Genomic DNA, 14,066 nt, shown 5'->3' with positions numbered 1-14,066 from the left:
AAAAACTTTCTTTCCCAAAAATCTCTCCTAAAAATTTACCCTTCCAATTTGAATGAATAAATGATTGTAGGAGAGTCATTTGAGTAATGAATTGTGTAGAATTTTATACTGATGTTGCAAATTTTGAATGAAACATGTTCATTTCACAAAAATACGTATTTATAATAACTTGAAAAAAAACCGAAAGTTTGGCACAGTCTGAAATTGATTAACGTAATTATTTTCTTCAAGGCGGTAAAGGGGTGGAAATTTATTAGGCTAGGCTGCCAAAACAGAGTTTTACAGATTCTAATTTATTTTATATATCACTGATATGTCATAGCACTGAGGTGTAATAATTAGACCAATAAAAAATTTAATCGTAAAGCGATAAAATGACGAAAAAATTAAAAGGCTAGGCCACCAACAATTTTTCAATATAAATGTAAACATTTTTCAACTCAAACTTCGATATTCTCGACAAAACAGAATTTTCGTTGAAAAATGAAATTTTGTCGGTAAAATTTTGAAGTCTTGTGGAATTACTTTTCTGAAAAAATGGTGCAAACTCGTTACTTACGGATTGATTATAAAAGGTACAGTTTCAGAGATAATTTATGTAAAAACCTCATTTTTCTTATTCATCTGTTATTGGCTGAAGACGTATTTACTAAGAAAAGTGGTTCCCGTAGCCCGAAACTATAATTTACGTCTGACTTATATTTACAAACCCAATCGTCATTAAAATTTCGATTCTTTCGAATTCAGTAAGCCATATTTTTATTTTTCCTTCGATCATGTAAAAATAACAGGTTGAAACTACTAAATTTCAATTACAATTTAAGAAGAATTAAGAACGTAATTACGAGGGTGGTTCCAAAAGTACCCGGCCTGTTTGAAAAGTATACCTGTTTGAAAATATCACTGTATTAGAAATTACACAATCTGTAAAGCATATGTATCAAGTTTGAAGACGCTGCGTTGTTTATTATTTGTTTGGCAGCCATCAATAGCGAACGTTTTCGGTGAATTTGTGAAAATGGAGAAAATTGGTTCTCGTTATGTTGTACAAAACTTTTATTTGAAAGGCCTTAGCCCAACCAATATGAAATCTGAACTGAATTCTAGTCTGGGCGAGTCTACTCCTTCATTTACAACAGTAAAATATTGGGTAGCAGCCTTATGAGCTACCAAGACGAGCAACGCAGTGGTCGACCAGATGCTACCAAAGCGGTACTGAATGATCGTCGACTGAAAGTGCGATACATCGTATGTTATCTGAAAATTTGGACATGAGAAAGCTTTGAAAACAAATGAAGTTACAAGTATGTCAAAATTTGATGCGTTATAATTGACATGTATTTCGTAGTTTTCTATTTGTGTGCAAAATGTCTCGTTTAGGGTATTCTAATGAAGATTTCCTGAATTTAATAATCATTTATGGTGAATGCAATAAGATAATGGACAGAACAAGTCGTGTTTTTGCAGAAACATATTCAAATCTACACAGTGCCAATAAAAATATTCTGAGAAGGCTTCTAAGAAACTGCCGTGATTTCGGATCTTTTTCGTCTGTCATCAACAAAAAAAAACCACTCGTAAACAATGAGGATATAGAAATTGTAGTTTTGGCCTACTTCATGGCCTATCCAGAAAATTCGTTGAAAGACGCAGAAAAGTCACTTAGAATTTCATGTTTGTCAATAAACTGGCGCCCCTTTAAATATCACCAGGTTCAAAATCTGAAACCTCACGACTTACCTGCACGAGTTGAACTCAGGAGGACCCTGAGTTCATGAAGAACATGATATGGACAGATGATGCCAAATTTGCCAAGAATGGTATGTACAACCGCCATGGGCAGCAGAAAATCCAAAGCTCGTTCGCCAGCGTAACTTCCAGGATTCATGGAGTTTTAATGTTTTTTGCGCTATAAAGGAAGACCGAATTTTATGTTTATATCTTTATGAAGAGAATTTGAATAGCGATAGTTATTCGCATATAATTAGGAATGTGGTTGGTGAATCCATAAGGCATGTTTCTGAACAATACCGTTTCAAGTTATGGTATCAGATGGATGGAGCTCCTGCACATAGTACTGATACCGTTGCTGGGTTGTTGAATGGGATGTTCGAAGATCAGTGGCTTTGCTACAATGTGCCATTTAAATTTCCTCCTCGCTCTCCAGACCTGACGCCACTGGACTTCTTCACGTCAGCTTTTGCTGACGACACAACTTTCTTCAGCACTAGCAAGAATGAGAGTAGGCTACGCAATCAAAGTATCTTGGCCCAGGACAGAGCTTCATCCTGGTTCAGGTGCAACAATCTCATGCTGAATGAAATTAAAACCCAAAAACTATACTTTTCAACTAATGCCTCTGTTGTAAACGGACATCATGTTAAACTGCTGGGTATCACCCTTGATGACTCCCTGAACTGGTCAGATCACGTAGGGCAGCTATGTTTGAAAATATCAAAATATATATTCCTTCTTCGAAAGCTGAGGACTATGATTAGTGATCATGCATTATTATCTGCCTATCATGCGTTCTTTCACTCTCACATATCATATGGAACAATTCTATGGGGTGATAGTACTAAAGCAAATAAAGTTTTTGTTCTTCAGGAAAAGGCGGTAAGAATAATCTCACAGGCCAAGCAGAGTGATTCCTGCAGACCCCTTTTCGCGACATTGAAAATTATGACTTTGCCATCCATATTTATGTATCATACACTCTTAGAAATACATAAAAATCAAAGCTCTGCATAGCCGTGACTTGTCTTATTTGTACAATGTGTATGTATGAGTTAATTGTACACCTAAAAGATAAACAAATCAATATACAATATACATCTGGGGATATATCAAAGAAAATGTTTATGCGGATCCTGTGAGTGATAAAGAAAACATGAAACGAAGGGTTCTGAGAGCTTTCAATTATTTGATTCTTGACTCTATACAGAAAGTTACAAATAGTGGTATGCAAAAAAGAATATATTTTTGTTTAGAACAAAACGGCAATGTGTTTGAACTTCTGTTGAAATGAACCACAATATTATTTGAATTTGAAGAAGTTAAGTTAAATTCTAAAATTAAAGTAAAATCTAACCTTAAAAAATATAAACAAAATAAAATTACTGTATTCGATATCAATAAACAAAGATATCTCTATCTCTCTGATAGTATTTTATTTCAATCCATCCATTTTCATGTTGAGTTACCTTTTACCAACTACAGAGTTAATATTAGTTCATTTGTTTTCAAAGCTCTCTTGGTTTGGTATTGCTTCAAATGATTTACATTTCAAATATTTCCCAAAATCTGATATATCTTGCCAGGGGTGTATTTTAGGCATAGGACATTCTTCATGAATCTTTTATCTTTTTTTTTTCGTAGTATCCAAAAATAATAGAATAATGTATGGTTTCCATTTGAAAAAATCGTGTTTCATCAGTTTTCTCGATGTTATGTTTTAGGTGGAATTTTCGACCACCCTGTAGATTATTTTCGAAAATTCGATGGACCTGTTCATGACTTGATGCTTAAGATGTGATTCTGTGAAATTTCACTTTTTCAACTGTTACTGTCTATGAGTTATGATTTTTTCGGAGTGGTGCTGTAACTGTCAAATTTTTCAGAAAAAAACTAATATCTCGAAAACTAACAAATTTGGGTATAGGCATTGTTATACGAAGTGGGCCTAAAATGTGCTGGGAAATTCAAAAATGTAATAAAGTACAGGGTGTTCCATTTGAAATAAGGAAGTTGCCCTCAACTTCCGGTATAACGGAAAGAAACCGGAAGTTGAAAATATTTTAGTTGAAGTGGCCATTTTGTAAAACACACTACCACAAAATGTCAAGTTTTTATTTTGAATCTTTCTCCATATATTCCTAACGAACGCTCGTCGTGAAAGAACCTGTATATGTGACCATTTTCAAACAATTGAAATGGGATATCTTTGAAAGATGGACATATCCCATCGCGGACTTTTCTGTAGACCCATAAAAAAAGAACAGTATCTAGTAAATTGTTTTGTTACATTTCAAATGCGGAGTTTTTAATTGGAGCTCCCTAGATTCAGTCGGGTAGCTCCTTCTCGACTTCGCAATGATATCATCTTCAATGAAATTGTACACATAAACCTTACACTTGAATCACTCTGAGTATTGGGGATAACCTTAATCCTTTCGGCAGTGTTGAGAGTTCAGACGATAAGCGCTGTGGGTGAGGTCCGGGTTTAATATGTAGAGAGTTGTGGAATTGCTAATCTTCAGTGTCCTGTGCATATTACTATAGCTTTTTAAAACTAGGAAGAGACTTGAAAATTCTCTCTCTCTCATACAGTCTCCTAATGAACGCTCGTCTTAGGGGAGGTCCTAACCTGAGACTTTGAAGTCGCTTCCTAGATTTGACAAGCTGTACACTGAAATTTTGCAATCAAGCTAATTTTGAATGTATCATTTCATGTACTTATTGTTTTATTTCATTTTGACTGAAACAAATCCCTATGTAATCATTTGAAGAACCCTTATCTGAATTCTGTCGTAGATATATTCATTTCCCAAGCCTCGCCATCTAATTCGCTTTTTGCGGTTTGCCCGAGATAGGAATAATCTTGTTTGTTTATTAGTGATTAAAAATTAATGTCGAGTTTGAAGCTTTCTCAGTAGTTTTAGATCAGTTCTTTTCAGCAAAAAAAATATTGTATAATATCGTGAGTAATTTTGTAAAAATATCTAAGATAGAGTATAGTCAAGTTAATAACTAGAATCATAACTTTTATTGAAATTTCAATAAGTTTGATGTAGAAACTTGTTTAGAAAAAAGAAAAACAAAATGCATTGCCCAACAGATGAATCCATTTACAGGACAATATATAATATAATAATGCAGTATAAATAAAGGCTACTTAAACTAAATATACAGGGTGTAACTGAATAAGTGTAAAACATTTAAGGAAGTGATTCCTCACCGAAAAAAAGATAGGATCTTTCATATAAAGAAACTTCATTGGAGCATCCCTTGTTAAGATACAGCCCCTTAAAGGGGGTACATAAAATTTGTACAACAATTTTTTTCACAAGCACTAAAAAAATTACAATATTGGAGCCTTGTGGCACAGCGGATGGTGATGCAGACGTAAATTCATTATAAACAACAACATTGGTTCTCTGATCCAAATAAGAGCGTAGAAGTTGAGTTAGTGAGACATTTGAACCCATTTGAGCTATTTTCTCTAGTAAGATGGAGTGACAAATTCTGTCGAAGGCATTTGCAAAATCTGTGTCAACTTGTCCTTTTGTGTCCATTACTTCTTTGAAAATAATATTGGAAATGCCTCAGAAGTTTTTGTTTTTGGAAATATGTTCACCCCACATCTGATGATGGAATGGATCGTAAAGAACGATCTATTGGTCTCAAAAATCGGTCACTTTGGTGTTGACATTTTTGAGAAATAAGATTACTAGATATTTGCTCCAATGGCATTTACTTCAAAAGAAATATTCCTTTTCTTTTTAATTTTGTTTTTTCTTCTGAAATTAGCAGTATGATATTTCAAGAGATTTTTGTTTCTTTTCAAATATTTCCATTTAATTTACATAATAATTCGTCATCGACTTCTTCAACTTATTTGCGTCTTTTCTCTTTTCTTTTCTATATATCTCGTCACCCACGCCTTCATTCTTTTGTGCAAATCTCTCACTTTTTCTACCTGTTGGCACATAACACGTCAAGTTTGTGGCGGTTTTTATCCATTCACATATTTTCTAACCATTCATATCCAGATACATATACAAAAATAATTTTGGAATTCCACTAACAAAATACAAGATACCATACATATCACTAGATAGTTGTGGACTAATTATTAATCAATCTAGAACACTCTATAGTCTGTTCATAATTTGTCGATAGCACAAAATGAGGGCCCAAGTCATAAAACGGTCGTAAAACTCGTAAAATCATAGGCGGAGGTTCCTGAGGTGTTTATTCATTAAATATAAAGCTTCAGTTTATATTCGAAACTTGCCTTGAAAGGGTGAAGTTGTTACGAACGAAAATAATTTTTGGTTTAGTACATTTTTTAATCGCATTTAATTTACGGCTCGTTGGTGTTTCGGCGTCTACGGCAGTAATTAACGTCTCTAATATTTATTTTGCGAATTTTGTGCAGTGCGTGAGTAACTTTTTTTCATATTCCTATAAACATATACGTACCTTTCGTTCCTGCTTGTTTTGTTTGATTGCTTGCGATGGCTTCGTCATCATCATCAACATCATCAAGTTTTACACCGGTACTGTTGCGTACAGTCAGTAAGTCTGTCTATTCACCAAGAGAGAAGACTATTGTTTTGAACGTTCACGATGCTCTGGTTTCTCAGAATCCCACAAACACTGTTCAGAACATAATCAAGAGTTGTGCCAACATGACGGGCGTAGGGGAGTCAACAATATACAGGGTCCTGCAACAGTGGCGCGGTGTTCCATATCTCTATATAGGAAGCAGATAGGAATCTAATTTTCTATAATAATACCTTATTGCTCGAGCTCGACAAAATAAAAATATTGGCGGTCACACAGGGCGTTCGATTTTTTCTGGGCGGATCCCAACTGTGTCTTTTTAAATGGCAACCTATATTTTTTATCGCTTTTTCGGTTTCTTCATAGAAAATAAAATAAACTTCATGTATATCTGCACTTCGAAAATATTGACGGTTTTCGAGATATCTAGCATGACAGGTTTTTTTTTCCAATATTCGTCACTTAGAATATTTGAAATTATAAAGTGGTGCCAAGTCCAGTTGAAATTTTTTTTTGGTCGAATATTCTACATTGGTAACTCTCTCAAACGATATATCTGAAATCGACCTGTGATATACAGGGTATGAAAAACCGCTTGCCAAATATTGTAAATGAAAATTTGCAAAATCTTCCTTAGATTAAATGGAACACCCTGTATATTATTGATCCATAAGAAGCGCCAACGAAACCTCTACAAATTTCATTAAGTATTCCCTATGGCTAAGTTCAATAGTTTTTCTTAAATGAGCATTTCTTTCGAAAAATGGTCATTTTTTCAAAGCGAAATCCATTTGACGACTGATAAAAATATACGAACGATATCTTGTTTCAATTTTGTACATTAGAAGGTGTCCAAACAAATATTTTTTAACGAAATAAATGTATGTACCTATCACTTTTTGCTAAATGGAAAATTATTTTTTCATTGGATGCAGAATTTCACTCATAAATCGTGCAATATCAAACCAAACAAGTTAAAAGAAAGAAACATTATAAATAACTATTTTTTTCATGTTATTATATTCATTCAGAGCTTGAGTTCTAGATATTCAAATTTGTCAACTGGCAAATTACAAAACTACAAAAGGGAGAGTTTAATTAAGGTTGATAATGAAACTTTTATAAAATATGTTCAACATGTCTTCCATTTTCTTGAATGCAGAGCTGAAGTCTATGTTTGAAAGACTGTTCTACCCTGCGCAAGACAGCTGGTGTAATGCTGCGAAAAGCATTCGTTATTCTAAGTCGCATATTTTCGGGAGAAGTTGGTGGCTCAACGTAAACCATATTTTTTATGTATCCCCATAAGAAAAAATCTAGTTTCGTCAAATCTGGTGATCTAGCGGGCCACCGTACAGGCCCATTCCGTCCTATCCATTTATTGGGAAATACTTCATTTAGATGATCTCTCACTTCTGCCGAATAGTGAGCAGGTGCACCATCATGTTGTAACCACATTCTATTGCGGAGGTCAAGAGGAATATCATCTAACAAACCTGGTAAATCATTTCGTAAGAAATTAAGATACATTGCACCATTCATATGTCCCTCAAAAAAGTATGGACCAATTACATATTCTCCAATGATGCCTCCCCAGACATTTATCGACCACCTATGTTGATAATCCACCTGTCTCAATAAGTGAGGATTTTCTATCGCATAATAATGGTAATTATGTCGATTTACAAATCCATTTTTATGGAATGTCGATTCATCCGACCATAAAATATTATTGAAAAAATATTCGTTTCGACGAATTTTGTTCATGGCCCAATTGCAAAATCTCACTATTTTCTCGAAATCAGCATACAGTAGTTCTTGATGTAACTGAACGTGGTATGGATGCAAGCGATGTTTCTTCAATACTCGTTGCACTGATCTCTCACTTATATCCACTATTTCCCCAATTTGTCGTTGACTCCTACTAGGATCTTCTTCAACAGCAAGAAGAACTTGCAATTCATTATATTCATTAGTAGCTGGCTTGATGCCTTCATGTTTGGAATAATTAATAGATCCAGTTTCAACGAATCGTCCCAAGACCTTTCGGAAAGATCTTTCATCTGGATGCCTTCTATCTGGATACCGTTGAGAATAAATTCTACTTGCCAATAAACAATTCCTGTCTGATTCACCTAATATGTAAATCATATCAATCAAATCACTTTTTGATAACAACATTCTGATGAAATTATACCGACAGTTCAACTTCACGATTGACTAAAAATTTCAATATTCATTTGCAGCCAAATATTTTGTTCTGTCATTTGCCAGACTACTTGATTTCCAATAAATATTCCATTCGCTGAAAGGTTGTTTTAGACCGAAAGAATATGGCACAAATTCCGAGATTTTTGAAATTATTGTAACTATTCAAGAACGTCCATTTTGTGGTGTAATTCGCAACTTGTTTATCTAGCAACAGGTAATTTTAGGAATGGGCGATATTTTAAGGAAAGGGTATTTTTTGTATATTCTTATCAGTCGTCAAATGGATTTCGCTTTGAAAAAATTACCATTTTTCGAAAGAAATGCTCATTTAAGAAAAACTATTGAACTTAGCCATAGGGAATACTTAATGAAATTTGTAGAGGTTTCGTTGGCGCTTCTTATGGATCAATAATATACAGGGTGTTCCATTTAATATAAGGAAGATTTTGCAAATTTTCATTTACAATATTTGGCAAGCGGTTTTTCATACCCTGTATATCACAGGTCGATTTCAGATATATCGTTTGAGAGAGTTACCAATGTAGAATATTCGACCAAAAAAAAATTTCAACTGGACTTGGCACCACTTTATAATTTCAAATATTCTGAGTGACGAATATTGTAAAAAAAAACCTGTCATGCTAGATATCTCGAAAACCATCAATATTTTCGAAGTGCAGATATACATAAAGTTTATTTTATTTTCTATGAAGAAACCGAAAAAGCGATAAAAAATATAGGTTGCCATTTAAAAAGACACAGTTGGGATCCGCCCAGAAAAAATCGAACACCCTGTGTGACCGCCAATATTTTTATTTTGTCGAGCTCGAGCAATAAGGTAATATTATAGAAAATTAGATTCCTATCTGCTTTCTATATAGAGATATGGAACACCGCGCCACTGTTGCAGGACCCTGTATAGGTTCCTATCAGAAAAAAAAAAGGTATAGCTAACCCAAATACCTACAAACGAATACTTAAAGAGGGGGAGAAAACCTATTGAAATTGATGAATTTGCCAAAAATGGTATTCGAAGGAAAATTCACGAATTTTTTTACAAAAAAGAAATACCCAACTTAAACAAAATTTTACGAGAAGTTAGAGACAACCCGGATTTGCCTCATGTCGGACGAACCAAATTGTGGCAAGTTTTAAAAGAATTAAATTTCCGATGGGAGAAATCAGACCGAAAATCACTTTTGATTGACCGGGAAGAGATAATATGTTGGAGAAGAAAGTATCTAAGATCTATACGAAAATTTCGGGCTGAAGGAAGGCCAATTTACTATCAGGACGAAACGTGGGTAAACGCAGGTCATACTCTCACAAATATTTGGACAGATAAAAATATATCAAGCTTCAGGCAAGCCTTCATGGAAGGTTGGTCTACTGGTATCTCCCCACCCTCTGGTAAAGGCAGTAGATTAATAGTTTCTCACATTGGCAGTGAAAAAGGATTTGCTAAGCATGGTTTATTGGAATTTGAATCCAAAAGCACAAAAGACTATCACGAGGAGATGACAGCTGATGTTTTCGAAGAGTATTTTGAGCAGATGATTGAACATATACCACCAAACTCAATTATAGTATTAGATAATGCACCTTATCATTCACGACTAGTTGAATGACTTCCAACGACTGCGTGGAAGAAACAGGATATCATTGACTGGCTGCGGAATAAGTCCCTGCCTTACGAAGATGGAATGGTTAAAGCAGAACTTTTAAAAATTGCCCGGCAACACTAGTTCAAGAAATACGTAGTTGACAAAATGGCGGAAAGACGAAACATCACAGTCCTTAGACTTCCACCCTACCACTGCGAATTAAATCCAATTGAACTCATTTGGGCACAAATGAAAAGCTATGTGGCTAGAAAAAATACGTCATATAAAATACAAGCTGTACGTGAATTGTTATATGAGTCTTTACAACATATTACAGAACAAAATTGGCGAGATGCAGTAAGACATGCAATAGAAGAAGAACAAAAAATGTGGGATCTTGACAATATAATTGATGCGACTGTAGAGACACAACCGCTAATTATTAACCTGCAAGACGACTCGGATTCCGAAGATGATCCTGTTTATTTTGAATTTGAATAGTTTTGAAAGTAATCGTAGTTTATATCATTTAAAAATAGGTATTAATTAAATAAATGTATCTTTTTCAAATTGCAAGTAACTTATTATTTTTGAATAAAATAAAGAAATTTTTTAAAAATAAAAATACAGTTTACACTACCTACAGTTTAAGAATATTAATATATTTATTTATTTAAAGTAACTAATGTTTTAATCATATACTCTACGACACTGGTCACTCATTGCCACTCAAAATACCTACATAATCGGATTAAAAGTTTTATAGCTGTATTGTATTTCTTCAGATACAAGGTGGGTTAGTCGAAAACATCTTAAACTGCCAGTTTTAGTTTGGTTTTTGTTATTATATCATATTAGCTGTCCTCTCTGTATTTCAGTTCTCTAATGAGGGTCAAACTTACAGTGAGCTATCAACAAATTATGAACGGACTATAGAAGTGTTTGAAATGAAATTGAAACTTTGTCTCAGGAAATATTGCGATCTTAATGTTTGAATTTTTTGTGTAATACTGTGGACATATGTTTGAGACAACTGTACCAACATAAAAAAATCGCTAATCGAATGTGGGTAGCCGGGAAATTTGAACATTCAATTCATTTTTTGGACAGTCCCTGTATATCGTAATTAATACTGACAATTCCTAGACAATAGATGATTATCAAAAAGAAAATGAATATTATTATTATTTTAAGCGAAGATAACAAAACTGTACTGTAAGGTAATGAATTTGCTCTTATATGATTGACCTTGACAGTGTTGAGTAATGTATTTGTCCAACGATGTTGAGTAATAGATCATTACCGACTCAGAGGAGAAAAATAGGGTTATTACCCAACAAGAAACGGTCATATAAATGGCGCTTTGCCGATATTCATAGAAAAACTTGATTTGATCGAATTAGTGAGCATATAAGTTGTTTTGTTGTACGAAGTTATCGAATTTAAAAGGAAAAATTAAATAGGAACATAGTTGTCATTCACGCAACAAACAGTTTTTGGATTCTGGATAATAAGGAAGTTCAAAAGGACGTTAAGCTTTTTCAACCGAAATGTTTGAATAGAAAAAATCTAAGTCTTTTAACATTTTTTTGGACAGTCAGTTCTAATATTTTGTAAATTACTATGCAGTCTCAGTTAAAATTAGAAACCAAACTCGATTGATTCTTGATGACTTCAAAACTCGCAATATTGAGTTCACAATTGATTTTTTTTTGTTTCAGCGTGTTATGGTATTGTTAGTGTTCCGGTAGGTCCATGGTATTGTCGTAAATGCGAAAGTCAAGAGAGATCCGTTAAAGTGGTAAGTAATTTTCATGGATGATGATATTTTTTCTTGTCAGTAGGGGACTTGTTCTCAAAGACTATATCTACCAGAATTTAAACTTTCAATACCTACTGCCTAGTTTTTACCGATGTATTTTCAGGTTGACTGTACTGGTTGAAATATTTTACAAAATATAAATACCACAAAAAGTAATTTGTTGTGTAACTTATCATAAATGAATAGAGAAAGGAATGTTTCATCTTTCAATACACATTTCTTCTTCAAGGAATGTTTTTATCTGCAGGATATCTTCTTCTTTTCCATTCGTTGGCCTCAGCGACCAGGAAAAAGAAGAAGATATCCGGTAGATTCTGATGAGCCTATATGGAGTTTAGAACTAGTTATAGTGGAGTTTAGAACTAGTTATAGTAGAACTGGTTATAGTTCTGAACTCCAGGCATCACCAGAAGATGGCAAATAAAACTTTGCCGAAACTTTGAGAAAATAATCCTTGTGAGGATTAAAAACACAGAACATGGAGCGAAATCCGGAAAAACAGCTCATCATACTTTGTCCATGAGAATCATTGAGTTAACATATATAAATAATGAAGCGTGTGTTTATGTCCATAACAATATCTCCAAGTTTATATTAAACAGGGAGAATAATGGTTTCTCCACTATATCAAAACACCTTCTCCCAACCGAACTTGACCATTGTACTTTCTAACGAGAGAAATTGATATTATTCATAAAAAATTGTATTTTGAAATAATGCCTAGATATACAGCAGAATTCCCACCAAATGGTTATTCAACTAGAGTATTTTCATTGCTTGTAACTCATTTCACTACGACTTGAAAGATTCTTCAACTATTTTATGGCTTCAATAAAGTAAAGACGTTTTATTGCCCTATATATTTCAATTTAAGAACCCTTGAACAACTTTTTTACCTGGTCACCACCTAAAAAAAATGTCACCATTCCCAATCCGTCCATGGTCCACGTAACTTCCACAGTGAATTTTCAGAAATGCGAGCTGTGCCCCAGCAGATATGGGGCCCTCAAACGTACCGACAATTCAGGATGGGCTCATGTCGTTTGTGCGTTGTATATCCCAGAAGTGCGTTTTGGAAATGTTACTACTATGGAACCCATTCAGCTCCAGCTGATTCCTGCTGAGAGATTCAATAAGGTAAGATTGACTAGTTATATTAGGTTGTTTCGAAAGTTGTGTCCGTTTTTATGAGCCTACTTTGAGCTGTAATATTTATCGAAATAAGCGCCATTTGAAGCGCAACACAAGTTGATGAATTGCGTCGGGATTCGATGATGTTGACGACGGCCGTTTTTGTCTGGCCCTGATTGACGAAGGTTCTACCGACGAGAAGTTATCGAATTGCTTGAAGAGACGGTAGTCGATAGGCTTGGGGTCTGGGGAGTATGCTGGTTGATTGTATTTATGTATATACCTCATGGATGAATAAATACCCCTTTTTTTATTGAGGGGGAATGTTATAGGCGTGGATGAGATGCATTCCTCTGCTTAAGGGCGGAGATTCTGATAATCCCTCTAATCTCCGCTCGTATCTCTCATATCAACCATCGCAAAAATCATTGGTCCCATATTTTTCTTATTATATGTTAATGACCTCATCAAGCTTAATATTTTGGTATGTATTACATTTTTCAAAAGTATTCACTACCCAAGCTTTGTCTACAAGATTATGTCTTGTGATAATAAAGCATATTATTATTATGCTGAATGTTTGATAAAATTACAAATGATACATATCAATGCCTCGTGCTTACATGTACACTTTGAGATTTTATTTGCAGACATCGATAAGGAAATATTGACATGTTAATTGTACTTTGTTGTCCCATCTCATTACACCATTGTTGCATCTGCTTATTTCAGAGTCATCTCCGATTCGCCATTATGTCAAATAAAGCAGTTTTGCAACTTTTCACGCTAATATCAACTTCGAAAAATATTCCGACAGGTAAACATTGTTATTTATTTTTTGGATTATCAGCGAATCAATTGTTGATAACGGTAATCTCGAATGAATCTCTACGAATGTAGGTAGTAACACTTAATCAAAAGTTTATCAATGAGAGAAACTCATTCTCAACTTAGGGTTATTTCTGAGTGATGAAGAATATGGGTATTGATAACGAGGTATGTGAGTCAGG

The 14,066-nt window shown here is 34.2% G+C and overlaps 1 protein-coding gene across 11 annotated transcripts in view; it reads left to right on the top strand.

Annotated features, from left to right (window-relative positions):
• Alh (coiled coil domain containing protein Alhambra) overlaps positions 1–14,066 on the top strand; it is a 50,882-nt gene that overhangs the window by 8,822 nt on the left and 27,994 nt on the right. For 10 of the 11 annotated variants that reach the window (XR_012464068.1, XM_023156049.2, XM_023156052.2 and 7 more), the window contains exons 3-4: positions 11,825–11,904; positions 12,898–13,062. Coding sequence is in view for 10 of the 11 variants with exons in the window: in XM_023156049.2 (XP_023011817.1) it covers positions 11,825–11,904; positions 12,898–13,062 (245 nt within the window). In the remaining variant the exon portion in view is untranslated. Of the gene's footprint in view, positions 1–11,824; positions 11,905–12,897; positions 13,063–13,812; positions 14,053–14,066 lie in introns of those variants that run through there. The other variant, XM_023156057.2, reaches the window with a different exon arrangement.

The sequence above is a fragment of the Leptinotarsa decemlineata genome, unplaced genomic scaffold (genome assembly GCF_025532065.1).
Source record: "Leptinotarsa decemlineata unplaced genomic scaffold, Ldec_3_MD MMD2_P_RNA_scaffold_5, whole genome shotgun sequence".
NCBI lineage: Eukaryota > Metazoa > Arthropoda > Insecta > Coleoptera > Chrysomelidae > Leptinotarsa > Leptinotarsa decemlineata.
Note: the sequence above shows the minus strand (reverse complement) of the source record. Positions and strands in the feature narration are given on the sequence as shown.